At 33.3% G+C, this 18,076-nt stretch overlaps 1 protein-coding gene across 1 annotated transcript in view; it reads left to right on the top strand.

Annotated features, from left to right (window-relative positions):
- The window catches only part of ATF7IP (activating transcription factor 7 interacting protein), a 102,584-nt gene that overhangs the window by 52,315 nt on the left and 32,193 nt on the right, over positions 1-18,076 (top strand). Inside the window, exons 3-6 of the mRNA XM_090272876.1 lie at positions 2,619-2,699; positions 4,386-4,531; positions 6,118-6,255; positions 10,315-10,380. Of these exons, the coding sequence (XP_090129002.1) occupies positions 2,619-2,699; positions 4,386-4,531; positions 6,118-6,255; positions 10,315-10,380 (431 nt within the window). The remainder of the gene's footprint in view (positions 1-2,618; positions 2,700-4,385; positions 4,532-6,117; positions 6,256-10,314; positions 10,381-18,076) is intronic.

The following is an 18,076-nucleotide window of genomic DNA, read 5'->3' on the forward strand; positions in this document are numbered from 1 at the left end:
GACACTAGTGATGATGAGTTCTTGGGCTTCCCAGAAAACTAGAAGATTGTTTGAACTTTAAAGTCTCTCCTCATTTGTTAATGACAGTGATGATAGTTCTTAATACCACTGTTGACTGCTGTTCACTTTACATGGTTGAAATATTATTCTGTTATATTTTATAAATATTTTAGGACACCATTTGGTTCAGAATATTTTTTTTCTTGTTTTCCTCCTTTCAACCTAGGTGCATCTTATGGTCAGGTGCATCTTACAGTGCGAAAAATACGGCACTAAAATTCTGTGGCACACTAAAAAAGTATAGTTTTTGCTGATCTGACAAAAAAAAAATAGGTATAATTTTGATTCATTGACACCAGGTGGCTATTGTTATGTTGACTGTTGTCATTTATATATATGACAACCTAAGTGAAAAGAGGTCAGTGTCCCTGACTAAATAGTCAGGGATTTCATGTTTTAAAAATTCTTGTGGCACACCAGTGGAAAATCGCTAGCGTAGTTTGATTAAAAGAATACCCTGTATATTAAAGCATGGCGACTTGTAATGAGGCTCTACACACTATCAGAGGAATTATAGCAGAAACTCTGAATGAAGACAGATTTTACCTAAGCATTCAGATGAGTTTCAGAAGTCTCAGGAGCTACTTGAAATTATATGTAAAAATGTGTATGCTTGGATCTTTGATTATTATTCTGGGTTGAAGGAAATGCACTCAGATTCTCTTGAGACTTTGGGAACAAAAAAATTAAAGAAATACAGGGCGTTACTCCTTTCTGTAGAATCTGTTAATATCATTTTCCTTATCCAGACTTCTTTCCATTAAATAAAATGAGCATAAATTTTAATTCTATATGTCTATTCTAAATTCCTAATGAGTATTTTGATTTAAGCATTGAGAATCCAGTCATACCCTTTAAGAATACTGGAATATGGAAATGGGGTGATAGGAGAAGGTATTGAGTAAAATGAGGAATCTCAAGCTAACTCTGACATATCTGTAAGACAAGAGGAAGTTGACATATGCATAAAAAAGAAGCAGACCAAACCAGGCCAATTGGCTCTGCTGTGTTCTGGATTATCTGATTTGTACTTACCCTAATTGGAGCATGGCTAATTTTGTTCCTTGGGCTGTATGACGATTTGCTAAATAAAGACTATGTAAACCTTCATTTCAGACAACCCAATTACTCTGTGTCTCTGAAAACTCTGGGGACTAGGAAACTCAGGAGTCATCATTTTCAGTATTAATATTGGGAAGATTTGGAAAACTGTATGCTATATAGAAAAAGTGCTTTGTAATGAGTTAGCAGTCTACAAGGGAGCAAAACATTTTCATTTATTTGAAACTGGGATTGAAGCATGAGGTCTTAAAAATATTTCTAATGCATATAGGGCAGTAAATGGAAAGTTAATATTCTAATACTCATTCATTTTAAAGTTTAAAAATAGTTCTAATAATCCTTATTTACTGTGCTAGCTCTTTTGTTTTACTGTAGCCATGTTTTACACCTTTACTATTTTGTTTTAGTGTGAAAAACATATTTGTAAAAGCCGTAATAGGTTCATCAATGATCCTGGTCTCTACCTATTTTCATCTAAAAGGTCTTTTAAAGTTTTTTTAACCATGACTTTCTACCGTCAGGACTGTTGGGATTAAAACCCTGATGTTTGCATAAGAAATGCCATATCAAAAATTTTATCACTATGTAGTGCTATATACCTGTGATTACTTAATTTTCATTGCAGAATATAATGAAATGGCATGCTTTATTGAAGCCACTTGGGGAGCCAGTTGCAGTTATGTAAAGTGAATAAAATGGAAATCCAAAGATATTCATGATTCTTTTCTCCCGTTTAATGGTTAAGATAGTTGATGAGCTATAGATTGATTTGCCATAGGCTATTTCTGGTACCTCTGGGATTTTATTTGTTGTAATAATGCAGTTGTATAGACCCTTTTAGCAATATTTTTTTGGTAGTAATCTTTTCATCGTTATATTTTAAATACTTCTTGTGAGGCATTTCTGAACATTATTTTCCTCATCTGTATGATGGCAAAAATACTGTTTATATGCAAGATTATATTGAGGATATGAAATAGCGTATGTTAAACAACTTGCTTGGTTGTTGGCATTGGTATCAAAGCAGCTATTACTTAAGTAAAACTTGCATTAACTGTACAATAGCTTTTCCATTTCTCTTTTAGTTCCATAACTATTGAATAACAGTGAGTCGACCTGTCTAGTCAAAGTACTAGGTATTTTAGCTTTAGTAATTGAATGTAAGGAGTCTAAGTGATTTACAGTAGCTCTTTTCACATTTTGTTAATCTGTGGGTGACAGTAAATTACTAAGTAAGAGTGTTTAGAAAAAATCTTATACTATTAATTCTTTTCCATGTTAAGAGTTTATCACGAATTTGCAGGAACACTGGAAAGTGGACTTGGTCATTCATTTTGACCAGTTCATGGTCCCTTTTTAGTCCCAAAATTTCACATTTTGAGACCCTGATTTCTTTAGAAAATGATTAACTGGATAGTTACACAAAAAGTGTAAATTATAATGTACTCTTATGAATTCTAGTGGAAGTAAGATTTCCTTTCCTCTTTTTGTTGCAGAAGTTAAAAATAATGAAAAGGAGAGGAAACCAGAGGAAGAAGAGCAAGTAATACAAGAAGATGAAAGACCTTCTGAGAAAAGTAAGCATATAAACACACACACACACACACACACACACACACAGAACTAGTTTAAAAAATAGTAATTCACTGATTCTACTTTTAAGACCATAGAATATATACTTCTATCACCATGAGATGATTATAAAATTTTGCAGTTTAGCCCTGGCTGGTGTGGCTCAGTGGATTGAGTGCCAGCCTGCAAACCAAAAGGTTGCTAGTTTGATTCCTGGTCAGGACACATGTCTGGGTTGCGGGCCAGGATCCCAGCTGAGGGTGTGCCAGAGGCAACCAATCGATGTATCTCTCACATGTAAATGTATCTTGCCCTCTCTTTCTCCCTCTTGCCCCCTCTCTCTAAAAAATAATAAATAAACAAAAATCTTAAATAAAATTTTGCAGTTTAATTAGCCACCATTAAATCATATTGTAAATGGCTAACCCAAGGATCTTAGAAAGTGTTAATTATTTTTTAAACTTCAGTGTTTTCATTTAGTTTATAATTTTCATTGTTCTGTAAGAATGATTTAAGCTTAATATTTAGTCAGGTACTATTTGAATGTCTTGAGAGAAGTTGTTTTAGATTTATGTTTAAAACATGAGACTCTAAGAATTTTGTCTAGGGAGATCTAAGTGAATGGAATTATATGTCTCAGTCTACTTAAGATTCATAAGCTTTGTGGGAAGGTGAATGATGGGCCTAAGTATCATTAGGTTTATAGGAAGGTCATAGGACTGGAAGTCAGGAAACCTGGATTCTGTAACTCTTCCCTGTCATACTTCTCTTTGTATATGACTCTAAGTTATGATTGTAAGAGAAGTTATAGAGTAGAATTGGATTAAAAAATAAGTACATAGACATGGATATGGAGTGAAGTGGAGACGGATAGGTGTGGTCATACGAGGGCATTTGCCTTTGGTAAGTGTATAGATTTTAGTGTGTGGTGTTTTTATGTATTTAGGGTTTTTTTTTGTTGTTGTTGTTGTTGTTGTTTTTTTCTGTTAATAAGTATTGGAAAAGAAACCAGATAAAAGTTGGTTATGATCTTATGAATGCTACTACTTTGGCAAATGGAAATTTTTTAAGTGAAGATCTTTGAGTATCTTTTTTTTTAAACCAAATTTACTTTTCTAATGTCATTTTTATTATTTTTACATATTTGAAATTCATTAGGTTATGTTGAGAATAGCTAATAATGTTATTTGCCTAAGGTTGATGGTTAAGTAGCAGTTTTTCCTAAATTTACTAAGAAAAATATTTACTGCGGAGGAAGAATTAAATAGTTAAAGCTATACACAGTTGTTAGAAATATATGACATGAGAACGAATACTGCATTGTCAGAGGAGTAGTGTTCACTGTAAAATTTAGCAAAGGGAAGGAATATGAGGTGATTCTTCTCAGCTCATGTTCACATTTTTAGGTGATTCTCCATTTTAATATGAAGATTTTAAGCATAGGATGTTCTGTGTATACATTGTACATTGCTTAGCTATTAGGAAGTTCTTATTTAGCATATTGAAAATCATTTCACATTGAAAGCTAAAAGCTACCTATGTACTTTTCTGATCTCAAAAACAATTCATAAAATAATTGATTGAGTTTGTTATTATGATAGCTAGAAATAATATTTTGCTGAGGATGCAGAACAAACATTAAGGTCTATAATAAAAAACACCTGACTGATCATTATATTTTTTGTTCTCAGTTGAATTTTCCAGAAGAAAACGATCTAAATCAGAGGACATGGACAACGTACAGTCGAAACGCCGTCGATATATAGAAGAAGAATATGAGGCAGAATTTCAAGTAAAGATTACAGCCAAAGGAGATATTAACCAGAAGCTACAAAAGGTGTTATAAGTTAAAAATCATATTAAGTAAAAAGCACCACCATCTTTATTCTTCTAGGTTTTTGAAATTTTTCTGTATTTTACTGACATATTTAGGTTCTTCAAAGAACAAGAGAACTTGAGAAAATTAGTTGAGCTTATTATCCTTAATAATTTAATTTAAAATTCTGTCTTTAAAAAAGCTACATATTTTAGATATGGTAGTATTTATCACATTGGAAGAGAGATATGATGTCTTTTATTTGCTTTAGTAACAAAACTGAATATTAGTTTTCAGATTTTATTTTTTCTTCTGCATTGAACTTTATTCTAATAGAAACATTTAGTCTTATATGTCAATATTTTAATCTTTATATTAAGCTGGTTTCATGATTGTAAGTCCTTACATTTTAAAATCTTTGTTATGTACTTTAGGCTTAGTATTAAAAATGGTGGAGACAAGGCTTTCAAAGGACTGGGGTAGAGGGTAAAGTACATACTTTGAACCACCCCCCCACCCCATTGCCAAGCTGGGCATACAGCTGAAAATACGCAATATTTAATATATTTTTCAAAATGTTTATCACAAATTTCTTTTTAAGAGAGGAGTATGAAACTCAGTTGAAATTAATTTTTCAGTGTCTTATAAATTTAATGATAAAACTATTCGACCAATGTTCTTCCACTAAGATATAGTATAAATATCCATACTAGAAAAAGGAATAATGAAGGAATAAAAAAGTGGCTTCTTTTTTTCTTCCAGTTTTTTATTGGTCAAATGGAGATAAATATATTTATTTAGTATTTCTTATAGAGCTGTTGGAAATATCATAATAGCTATGTGAAAGAGTTTTGAAAACTTATGTGTACTGACAGTTTACTTTTTTTTCTTTTCTTTTTTTTCTTTTGAGAGTTTACTTTTGAAGTGTGTCATTCAAGTATGATCCATGGGCATGTACCATGTGTCCCCTAGTTATGGGTCCGTATTGAGATATATGTGAGAATTATAAGTAGGCATTTAGAAATGTTTTACAGAAATTTTATCGTGTAGTGACATTATTAAGTGTCTCACAAAAATATCATCTGGAACAGATTAAAAATGTAAAAATCTGATTTTCTTTCATTAACTTGTTTCCTTTAAATCATGATTGAGTGTATGGGAAGAAAATATTAAAACTTTAATTTCAAATTATATTAAAATTTCATCCTCTGGAAAATTCCTACTTTTTGTATATATTATTCTTTTGCAATAGATATTACAATATATATTTTTCAGCAGAAAGCATTTTGTTATGGATGTCAGCATGTTGTTTTCATTAAGCTAGTTATGTGGCTCAGTGATTGGGTGTCATCCCGCAAAGCAAGAAGTAGCCAGTTAATTCTTGGTTAGGGCACATGGCTGGGTTGCTGGTTTGGTCCCTGTTTGGGGTGCATACAGAAGGCAACAGATCAATGTTTCTCTTCTTGGCATTGATGTTTCTCTCCTTTTTCTCTTTCCTTTTACCTCTCTCTAAAATCAAAAGTTAAAAAAAACAAAACAAAACAGTATTGTTTGCTGCTTGCTGAAATGTCTTCTTTGCTGTAACAAAGGAATATATATTTCTTTAGGTTGTACAGTGGTTGCTGGAAGAAAAATTGTGTGCACTACAGTGTGCTGTATTTGATAAGACTTTGGCAGAATTGAAAACACGAGTGGAAAAGATTGAATGCAACAAGAGGCATAAAACAGTTCTTACTGAACTACAGGTTTGTACACTGACTTGAATTGTATACTTATTTTATAACTTATGTTTTGTGGTACATTTTTCAGGTTGACAATAAAATACATTTAAGTTCTACGTTTTAGAAGTAAGAGGAGCTTCTGATAGTTTCTATGGCTGCCATGAAAGTGGTACCATAAACTGGTTGGCTTAAACAACAGGAACACTGTCTCATAGTTCTGGAGGCTAAAAGTTGTAGATCAAGGTGTTAGCAGGATTGGTTCTTTCCGAGGGCTCTGAGGAAGAACCAGTCCATGAGTCTCCTCTGGTTTCTAATGATTTGTTTAGTGACAATCTTCGGTGTTCCTTGACATGTAAATGTGTCACCACGATCTCTGGCTTCTTCACGTGGTCCTGTACCTGTGTGTCTGTGTCCAAATCTCCCCTTTTCACAAGGATACCAATCATGTTGGATCGAGGCCCACCCTACTACAGTATGACCACATCTAAACTGATTATTTCCTCAGCTACCCTATTTCCTAACGACTACCAGCTGCTTCACTGTCCTATAGAATATCAGTGTTCATAGCAATTTTATTTCAGGCTTCCAGCTTTATATTGTTTTTCTACCCATAAAGATTTGCCCTTGCCATGCCGCTTATTGAAATTTTCCTAAGCCCAATTTAGTTCGTGGCTCTTTCTGATATTTGGTTTTTGAGAGTAAAATTCAGATAACAAAAAACTGTTTTAAAGTTTACAACTTAGTGGCATGTAGTACATTCACATTGTTGTGGAACCATCATTTCTATCTAGTTGCAAAACATTTTCATCCACCCAAAAGAAACCTTGTGCTCATTACATGGTCTCTCCCTTTTCCCCGTCTTTCTAGCCCTTGGCAGCCACTAGTCTGCTTTTTGTCTCTGTTGATTTACCTGTTCTACATATTTCATAAGAACCAAATCATATAATATGTGAACTTTTGTGTCAGGTCTCTTTCTCTGAGCATAGTGTTTTCAAGTTCATGCACGTTGTAGCATGTTTCAGTAGTACCACGTTTCCTTTTTATGGCTAAGTAATATTTACTTATATTTTTATACTATTGAAAATATTTGTTGTATACTGTTGAAAATAAATAGGTATTCAAGATGTTAAGTGTAATTCCCAGAACAATCACTAAGGAAAAAAACTAAAATATATTTTATATATATATATATATAATGGACACACACATCTCGTTTATGCATTCTTTTGTTGAGGGCATTTGGGTTGTTTCTGTCTTTTAGATATTGTGGCTAGTGCTGCTATGAACATTCATGTAGAGTTATTTGTTTGAGTACATGTTTTCAAGTCTTCTGTGCATATACCTAGATGTGGTAACTTACTGAAGGAACTACTTAACAGTTTTCCAGAGCACTTACCCCATTTACATTTCCATCCGTAAGTGTGAGGGTTTGTCTTTGCTAAACAAGGCCCAATGTGTCGGAATCCCAACAGTTATGCAATTTATATTTAAATAGCTACCGTTATGCCATTACCAAGAAATTACAGATATGCCCTAAGGGAAATACCAAGAGCAAATGAAATATAAGTAGTAATCAAATGCATAATAATAGAATATGACTTTCCTGGACCCCCCCCCCTAAAAAAAAGGGAGAGAGAATGTTTATAGTGTTTAAAAAAATTCTACAGAGTACTTGCTAAAACAGAGACCAGTCTTAGATATATGATGCCAGATATTTTCAATTATAATTTAGGAGAAAAATGCATAATAATAGAATATGACTTTACTGGACCCCCCCCCTAAAAAAAAAGAGAGAATGTTTATAGTGTTTTAAAAAATTCTACAGAGTACTTGCTAAAACAGAGACCAGTCTTAGACATATGATGCCAGATATTTTCAATTATAATTTAGGAAAAAAATTACAGTTTTTAGGTTAAAACAACAAAAAGTTTGTTCTTTGATTTCTTTTTTAGAATACTAATGACATTAGACAGTAAGTCAGTGTTCCAGCTTTGGTTTTCTTTCTGTACTAATAGTTTAATTTAAGTGATAAAATTCTTTTCAAAGAAGTGTTTGAATACTACAGATGTAAATGATATGAAAATGAATTTCTTCTCTTTATGTCTTTCTCACTGTCTGCTGATCCTAGTCTCTAGAGATAACCACTTTTACTTTCGTGTTTATCCTTCTGGACCTTACCTCATATATAACAATCACAAAATGATTTTTTAATTTGTTTTCATTTTTAAGAAAAATAATATAATAATACTATACATGCTATGCAATTTATTAAATACCCACCAGATAGTCTGACTAAAGAAAAAAAAAGATTCTTGTCTAAGTTGGGGTATAAAAACATCTTTCCATATACTTTCTTGAAAAAAATTACTTGAAATATTTTAGTCACAGAAAGGTGTTAAGAATATTCTTATTAAGAATATAAAATTATGCTCTATATCTTTGGGTGTTAATAATAACTAAGTGCTGAGAAAAATCTCCAACTTGGGAATCATAGGGGATTGATTGCTTAGGTTTATCAGTGGACTTAAATACGTTAGAAGGTTTGGGGTCTCTTTTAGAAGTGACTACTTTCTGAAAGAAACTTTAAATATAAATAATACCATTTTCTTTTTTAAATGATATGCTTATAATAGATGAAAGAAATTTTGTAGAGGAGCTCTTCCTTATTCAGGCCTCAGTACTACACTCACAAGTTTAGTTTATATTTTTTGAAAATATATTTAATATAAAATGGCAGTATCAGTAATAGTAATAAGAATTGAATATCACGTCTATGCCTTAGTAAAAGACTTAAAGGAAATACAAAGAAAATATGCGTCTGGTGATTTGATAATTTTTTCTATTTTTTCTTTTTATTCTCTATTTTTCAAATTTCTGTAAATATGTATTTGAGCAAAAATGTGATCAGGCAGTTCATGTAAGCAGTACAAATGATTAATAAAATAATTTCACTGACAAACACTAATGCTAACGAGGCAACATTTTTGTCAGATTATTAAAGAATAACAGAATATGAAATTACTGTATTTTTCACTCCATAAGACTCACTTATTTCCCCATCCATAAGTGGGGGGAAATGTCTGTGCATCTTACGGAACAAATATTGTGTCACAGACCATGATGTGTATTACCTGACCTGGGGCTCCCAGAAAACTAGAAGAGTACTTGAACCTTAAAGTCTCCCCTCATTTGTTAATGACAGTGATGATGGTTGCTAATACCGCTGTTGACTGCTGTTCACTTTACATGGTTGAAATATTATTCTGTTATATTTTATTAAATATTTTAGTACAGCATTTGGTTCAGAATATTTTTTTCTTGTTTTCCTCTTCTAAACCTAGGTGCGTCTTATGGTCAGGTGTGTCTTATAGTGCGAAAAATATGGTAATTATTTCACGGAGTAATACTATATGACTCATAAAACTGTTATTGAAAGTATAAGTTAGCAAAGCCTTTCTGGAAAACATTTAGACAGGATCTTTAAAAATGAACTCTGTCTCAGAAGTTCTACCTCTGTGAATGTTGCTTAAGAAAATAATCTGAAAGAACAAAATTATTAATTGCAGCGTTATTTGACTATAGCAGTGCATTGAGAAACATTGACATATCCAACAGGAGAGTGGAATATATATGACTTAATATATATGGTATATATATATATCTATATAAAATCAATGGTATATATTGATTCAATATATTATACATATACTTGCAAGTAGTATTGACAAGGGATCTTTATGATTTATAGATATTCCTACCATTACTACTACATAATTCTCTGAGAAAGTTAAGTGTGGTTACAACTATGTATTCATATTCAGAAATGTACTGGTTTGTGAGCAGACATCCACAGTGTGTGTTTTCATGTGGGTATCAAATTCAAGGGTCATTTTAGTTTTCATTACGATTTTCTGTATTTTTTCAACTATGTATTTTACAATCAGCTTGCTTTTTTTTTTTTCCCTCCTCTATTAGCTATGTTTTGAGAATCCTGTTATCTGTGAGTTTCTTGTTATGTATGCGTGGGTTCCATTTTAATGCCATAATGCCTCTTGATTTCTGGTTCATTTTTGCATTTTGTAGGCCAAGATAGCCAGGTTAACCAAACGCTTTGGAGCTGCCAAAGAAGATCTTAAGAAAAGACAAGAAGTAAGAATTTCTGTTCTTGTACAATTAACATTTAGCTCCATGTGATAATTTTAGGAAATGCTAAGTTAAGAGGAAACTCTTCCTTTATTACAGGTCTGAAATTTGCTTTCATACTCTGTACTTCCTGTATGTTGTTTCTAGCCCTGCAGCCCTGGATCTGATTATTAAACCTTTTCTAATCGTCATATACTGTTTTTGTATTTCAACATGTGTTAGTTAATTTATGTTATGGCATTCTTGAGGCTGTGTTTTCTATGCATCCTTAAAGTTATATTTTTGGGATTTGTCTTACCATGTTTCTTTCTTTTTATATTCTTGCCAATGTTCTAGTCTAGTCTCCTACCAGTTCCTCTGAAGTGTTTTAACATTCCACTGCCTTCTAGCAGCCTTGTTCTTCCCTTCCTTTCTTACACATGTAGTTATGTCTAAACATCGTAGCATAATATATAAACTCTAGCCTGTTGTCTAGCTTTGCTTTTTGTTGTTTCCTTAGTTACTCTGTAGTACTTGTTTTTTTAAAAAAAATATTTTATTTATTTATTTTTAGAGAGTGGGCTAAGGAGTGAGAAAGAGAGGGAGAGAAACATTGATTGGTTGTCTCTCACACACCCTCCTCTGGGGAGCTGACCTGCAACCCAGTCATGTGCCTTGACTAATCAAACCAGTGACCTTTCAGTTTGTGGGATGACACCCAAACCACTGAGCCACACCAGTCAGGGCTGTAGCACATATTTTTAATATAGCATTTGTATGTTGATTTATAGTTTTCAGTTGAATTTCTTTCTCTTCCTCTTGACATTTTTTCCTATATGAGCAATTTACATTTCTTTATGTCTTGATAGCTTCATTATCTGGCACACGGTAATTGCCAACAATGATGATTTCAGTAATAATCACTATTCCTGTGTGATTTTTCTGTCTTGATTCTTTTTCATATCTTAACTTGACTTTAAAAAGTTTATTGTGAAGTAATTGTAGGCACACACACAGTTTCGATGATAGTGTTTGGCAAAAGTAGGTTTACAGTTGTAAGTATGTGAAACAGTTTATTGTGTTATTATTAGTAGTAGTATTTTAACTTTTATAAGAATTTATTTAAGACAAAATGGTGACAATTGCTGGGAAGCAAGATCTCGAATGCCCCTCTATTCTTATATTATTATTTATTAATTATTTTAATTTTTTTATATGAACAACTGTAAACCAAGTTTGACCTACACTGTACATATTTACACATATGAACCAACCCTTCAACCAGCTTTCTCCAGTGGTGAAATGTTATATAACCACATTATAATATAAAAACCAAGGAATTGGTATAATTCTCTTAATTAGTTTATAGACCTTGTCAGTTTTCACATGAATTCATTATATATGTGTGCATATAGTTCTGTGTAATTTGATCCCATGTACAGATTAAATGTAACCCGACAACAAGAAACAGAACTATTCCATCATCATAAAGGCACTCTCTTTTGCTCTCCTTTTATAGTTTCAACCTTACCCTGTCCTTCTACCCCCACTCATTCTCTGTCCCCCGGCAACTAATAATTTGTCCTCCATTTCTGTACTGTTTTTACTTGTAAAATTCTGGTTTCTCTTCTTTTCTTGAGAAAACTGACAGTTTTTATCTTTGTCTACACAGACTACCGTAATTTCACCAAATCTCACGCAAACTTTTAAAATTATTTTTCTTCAATTATGTAATTTTATGATTCTAAACTCCACTTTCTGAACTTTGTTTCATTGTCATAATGTAAAAATGAGCTATTTTACTTCTTATATTAGAAAATTGGTAAAAACCTTTTTTGAGCCATTTTTATTCAATATTTGCTATGCCTGAACCAAACATAGGACATTGACATTTTTCCATAGTTTTGAACAGTATGAATTTCTACTTTTTCCCTTTCATCCTTGTGTCTGAACTAAACCCCATACTGCCCCACCATGTACTTTTCCAGTGTTTGTGCATGTCAGATTCGTTCTCAAAACTACTTTCCCATTCTTCTTGTTATTTAATCAAAATAGGCAAAGACTTTAAGGAATAAAGATGAAAATAGTATTGCAATTCTTGAAAGGCTTGTTTTAAAGGGCTGTATGTTATATGGAAACAAGAAACAAATACTGTGTAGTTCCTAAAAATTGGAAAAAGTTAAGTTGAACACTTAGGGCATATGTGCTTGAAGGAAAATGTTAAAGTGGTCTTCAATCTTTCAAATTTTGTTCCATTCTTAATCAGTATATCTTTCTACCATTCTTGTTAATATTTTCTTCTTGAGAGATTTATAGAAAGATTCAAGAATTTGTTCTTTATGTCCTAATCCTAATTCATTTAATTATGGTATCTACTACAACTTTACATCTGTCTGTGTGTTAGATTTTAAAAGCAAGAGAGACATAGAAAGAATATTTGGAACTTTAGCTATCCCCCTTACAAAAATAAATAACCAATAATCCTTCAAATGCCCTTCTTTTATTTAGATTTGCTTCATGGTCCTCTGATATTAACCAATTAAAAATAAACCCCACCATTTAGGATTGTTTTAAATGTTTTTTATATTAATTTTTTTAAAGAGTAGAAAACCCTTGTAGGCATTTGCTATTAAGACCATATTCTTAATTACTCTATTTTACTGCCTTGTGACTGATGTCTCTAATTTTCATCCTTTCTAGTTTTTAATATTAAAAAAATAGCAAGATACTTGTCACTTTTTATCTGTGTAAATAAGTGACCTAATTAATTCTCAGTCAAATTTTAGATTAAATCTAAGTTCTACATTATTATTGCTTTTAGTAAAAAAATTTTTATTTTAATTGTAAAACACATAGCATAAGATTTACCATTTTTAATTCTATAATTCAGTAGTGTTTATTAATATTGCTGTGAAACATATCTAGGACTTTTTCATCTTGCAAAATTGAAACTATACCCATAGAACAACAACTGTCATTTTTTTCTCTCTTTAACCCTTGGAAACCATCAGTTTACTTTCTATTTATATGATTTTGACAACTCTAGATAACATCTAAGTGAAATCATACAATATTTTTTGTGTGATAGGCTTATTTCACTCAGTATAATGTCTTGAAGTTCATCTTTGTTGTAGCATGTGATAGGATTTTCTTCTTTTTTAAGGCTGAATAATATTCCCTTGTATGTATGTACTGTATTTTTTAGTCATTCATTTATTGATGGGTATTTGAGCTGTTTTCTTGTGAATAATGCTGCAGTGAACATCGATGTGCCAGATATCTCTTTGAGTTCCTGGTCTCAGAGTCTTTTTGGATATATACCCGGAAATGAAATCGCTAGATCATGTGGTAATTCTACTTTTACATATTTGTGGAGCCTCCATAGTGGCCATACCATTTTATGTTCCCACCAGCCAGGCACCTAGGTTCCATTTTCTCCACATCCTTGCCAACACTTGTTTTCTGTTTTTGTGATTATGGCTATTCTAATGAATGTAAGGTTGCATTTCATGGTTTTGATTTGCATTTCTCTAATGATGTTGAACATCTTTTCATATATTGGCCATTTTGCATATCTTTGGAGAAATGCCTGTTCAGATCCTTTATCCATTTTTTGCTCTTTTCTTTTTATTTATTTTTTATTTGTTGGGGTGACATTGGTTAAGAGGGTCATACAGATTTCAGTGTACATTACTATGATGAATGATTGGTATATTGCATTGTGTGCCCACCACTCAAAGTCAGATCACCTCTGTCACCATATATTTGGCCTGCTCTACCTTCTACCACCCTCCACCCCCTTCATCTCTGAGTTTCAGTTTTATATCCCACATACGAGTGAAATCCTATGGTTCTTAGCTTTTTCTGGCTTATTTAGCTTAACATAATATTCTCGAGGTCCATTTATGTTGTCACAAATGCCTTTGCCCATTTTTAAAAAATTTGTATTTTATTGATTATGCTGTTACAATTGTCCTGATTTTTTCCCCCTTACCTCCTCCACTTAGCACCCCTCACTCCCTCAGGCAGTCCCTCCACCATTGTTCATGTCCATGGGTCATGCGTATAAGTTCTTTGGCTACTCCATTTCCTATACTGTACTTTTCATTCCCATGGCTATTCTGTAACTACCTATTTGTACTTCTTAATCCCCTCACCTTTTCACCCCTTCCTCCATACCCCTCTCTCGTCTGGCAGCCATTAAAATGCTCTCCATACCCATGATTCTGTCTCTGTTCTTGTTTGCTTATTCAGTTGTTGATAGATTTGTATTTATTGCCATTTTATTGTTCATAGTTTTAATCTTCTTTTTCTTAATAAGTCCCTTTAACATTTCATATAATAATGGTGTGGTGGTGATGAATTCCTTTAGTTTTTTCTTGTCTGGGAACCTCTTTATGTGTCCTTTGATTTTAAATGATATCTTTGCTGGGTAGAGCAATCTTGGCTGTAGGTCTCTGCTTTTCATGACTTGGAATATTTCTTTTAAATCCCTTCTAGCCTGCAAAGTTTCTTTTGAGAAATCAGCTGACGTTCTTATGGGAACTCCTCTGTAGGTAACTAACTTCTTTTTTCTTGATGCTTTTAAGATTCTCTCTTTATTTAACTTTCGGCATTTTAATTATGATGTGTCTTAGAGTGGGCTTCTTCGCATCCATCCTGTTTGGGACTCTCTGTGCTTCCTGGACTTGCATGTCTATTTCTTTCAGCAAATTAGGGAAGTTTTCTTCCATTATTCTTTCAAAAAGATTTCCAATTTCTTGCTCTTTATTTTCTCCTTCTGGCACCCCTCTGTTGTAAATGTTGGAGTCTTGAAGTTGTCCCAAAGGCTGCTTATACCATCCTCATTTTTTTGGATCTCTTTTCTTCTTATTGTTCTGATTGGTTGTTTTTTGCTTCCTTATGTCCCATAACATTGATTTGAATCTTGGCTTCGTCCACTCTACTGTTGTTTCCCTGTAAATTGTTCTTTATTTCAATTAGTGTATCCTTCCTTTCTGACTATCTTTTTATGCACTCAAGGTCCTCACTAAGTTTCTTGTGCAACCTTATAACTGGCATTTTGAACTCTGCATCTGATAGGTTGGCTACCTCTGTTTCATATAGTTCTTTTTATGGAGTTTTGTTCTGTTCTTTCATTTGGGCCATATTTCTTTGCCTTCTCAATTTGGCAGCCTCTCTGTGTTTATTTTTGTGTATTAGGTAGAGCTGCATTGAATCTTTGCTGTCTGCTGGTATTGCTTGGCCTGGAGCTCACTGAGGCCAGCTGTTGCTTGTTAGATAGGATTTAGGAAGTTGTGTAGTTTGAGCCATTCATATGGAAAGCAGCTTCAATGGGCCCCTAAGTTTGGTGAGTGTAGTCTCTGGGGATCACCAAGGCAGGTCAAACAGTGTTAGCCAGGTTGATGTAGTCTGAGATACAGTACCAGCTTGCTGGCTATGTTGGGGGAAGGTTTAGAAGAGAGACAGTCACCTCTGCTGGCCTTGATGCCAGGTACTTTAGTTCCTCCCTGTATACCAATGGTGCCTTTCAAGCTGCTACCCCAGTGCTGGAGCTCAGAGGGAGTGAGTCTGAGTAGGTGAGCCCATGTGTGGGTTCTTTAAGATGAACTGCTTAAGGCTTCAGCAGTTTCTTGCACCAACTCAATCCATGCTGGTTTTTGCAGCCAGAAGTTGTGGGAACTTACCTTGCTGGCACTGGAACCCTGCTCTGGACAGCCTGGTGTGGGGCTGGGACTCCTCGCTCTGGAGATATCCCTCCCAAATTTTTATCCACCACATCTGGGGAGAGACCAGCCTGTTCCATGTCTGCGCCCCTTCTGCCTGTCTCAGTTGATGTGGTTTCTTTAATTTCGTAGTTGTCAGACTTCCATTCAGTTCAATTTCTGATGATTCTGGCTGATGGTTGATCTATACTTTAGTTGTAATTTTGATGTGGTTGTGTGAAGAGGTGAGCCATGTCTGCTTATACTGCCATCTTGACTGGATCCTTGATGTTTTTTAAAAATGTTTAGGTAGTTTTTTCTATTTTTAATTTGTTGAGTGTTTTTCATAATGAAAGGATATTGAAATTTGTCAAATGCTTTTTCTGCAATAATTGAGAAGATCATGTGATTTTTTTTTTTTTTTACCCTTCTTTCTGTTAATGGATATATTACATTGATTTTCGTATGCCGAGCTATCCGGACATTCCATGGTAAGTTTAATTTGGTCATGTTGTATAATCCTTTTAATGTGTTGTGAATTTGTATTGCTAGTCTTTTGTTGAAGATTTTTGTAGTTTTCTTTTATTGAGATGTCATGATACCTTTGGTATCAGGATAATGGTAGTCTCAAAATAAGATGTGTTTCCTCTTCAAGTTTTTGGAAGAGTGAGGAAAAATGTTAATTCTTTCAATGTCTGGTAGTTTTCCAGTGAATCCATGTTGTTCTTGGCTCTTTTTTTGTTAGAGTGTTTTTCATTACTGATTCAGCCTCCTTACTTGTTTAGGTCCTTTCACGTTTATTTTTTCTTGATTCAGACCTGATAGGTTATGTATTTTAAGGAATTTATCCATATTTTTCTAGGTATCCAATTTGCTGCCATATAATTTCTCATAGTAGTCTCTCATGACCCTTTTTGTTTCCTGGCATTAGTTTTAATGCCTCCTCTTCCATTTCTGATTTCATTTATTTATGTCTTCTCTCTTCTTAGATAACCCAGATAAGTTTTCCCAATTTTGTTGATTTTAAAAAAAATTCCACCTCTAGTTTTGTTGTTTTTTTCCTTTTGGTTTTATGTTTTCTGCCCTAATCTATTATTTCCTTCTCTGCCCCAATCTATTATTTCCTTCTTTCTTCTAACTCTGAATTTAGCATGTTTTTCTTTTTGTAGTTCTTTGATGTGTTAAGTTAGGTGGTTTATATGCAGTCTTTTTTTTTTTTTTTAATATTTATTTTTTAGAAAGAGGGGATGGGAGAAAGGGAGAGAAACATCAATGTGTGGTTGCCTCTCTTGTGCCCCCAACTGGGGACCTGCCCTGCAACCCAGGCATGTGCCCTGACTGGGAATCAAACCAGCGACACTTTGGTTTGCAGGCTGATACTCAATCCACTGAGCTACACCAGCCAGGGCCATATGCAATCTTTTTTAATGTAAGCATTTAGTGCTATAAACTTTCCACTTAGTACTCTTTCCCATGCACGTGGTATGTTGTATTTTTGTTTTCATTTGTCTCAAGATATTTTTAATATCCCTTGTGATTTTTTCCCCCATTGTATTTTTAGGTACTTTTACATTTCCACATATTTGTGACTTTTCCATTTCCCTTTTGCTATTGACTTCAATTTTTATTTTTTAGTTTGTTAAGGCTCATTTTGTGATCTAATATATATATATATATGATCCATCCTGGAGAATGTTCCATGTGTGCTTGAGGAAAATGTGTATACTTTGGGTAAAAATATCTGCATTTGTCTGTTTGGTACATTTGGTCTGTATTGTTCAGTTTCCTTATTAATTTTCTGTCTAGATCACTTTACCATTATATAGAGTGATGTATTCAACACTCCTATTATTGTATTGTTAATCTATTTCTCCTTCAATTCTGTCAGGTTTTACTCATATATTTTGGAGGCCTTGATGTTATGTGCATACATATTTATAAATGTTACATCTGGTTAATTGACTCTTTTATCATTATATAATGTCCTTCTTTGTCTCTTGTGACATTTTTTTCTTAAA

The sequence above is a fragment of the Furipterus horrens genome, unplaced genomic scaffold (genome assembly GCF_987537825.1).
Source record: "Furipterus horrens unplaced genomic scaffold, mFurHor1.1.pri manual_scaffold_4, whole genome shotgun sequence".
Taxonomy (NCBI): domain Eukaryota; kingdom Metazoa; phylum Chordata; class Mammalia; order Chiroptera; family Furipteridae; genus Furipterus; species Furipterus horrens.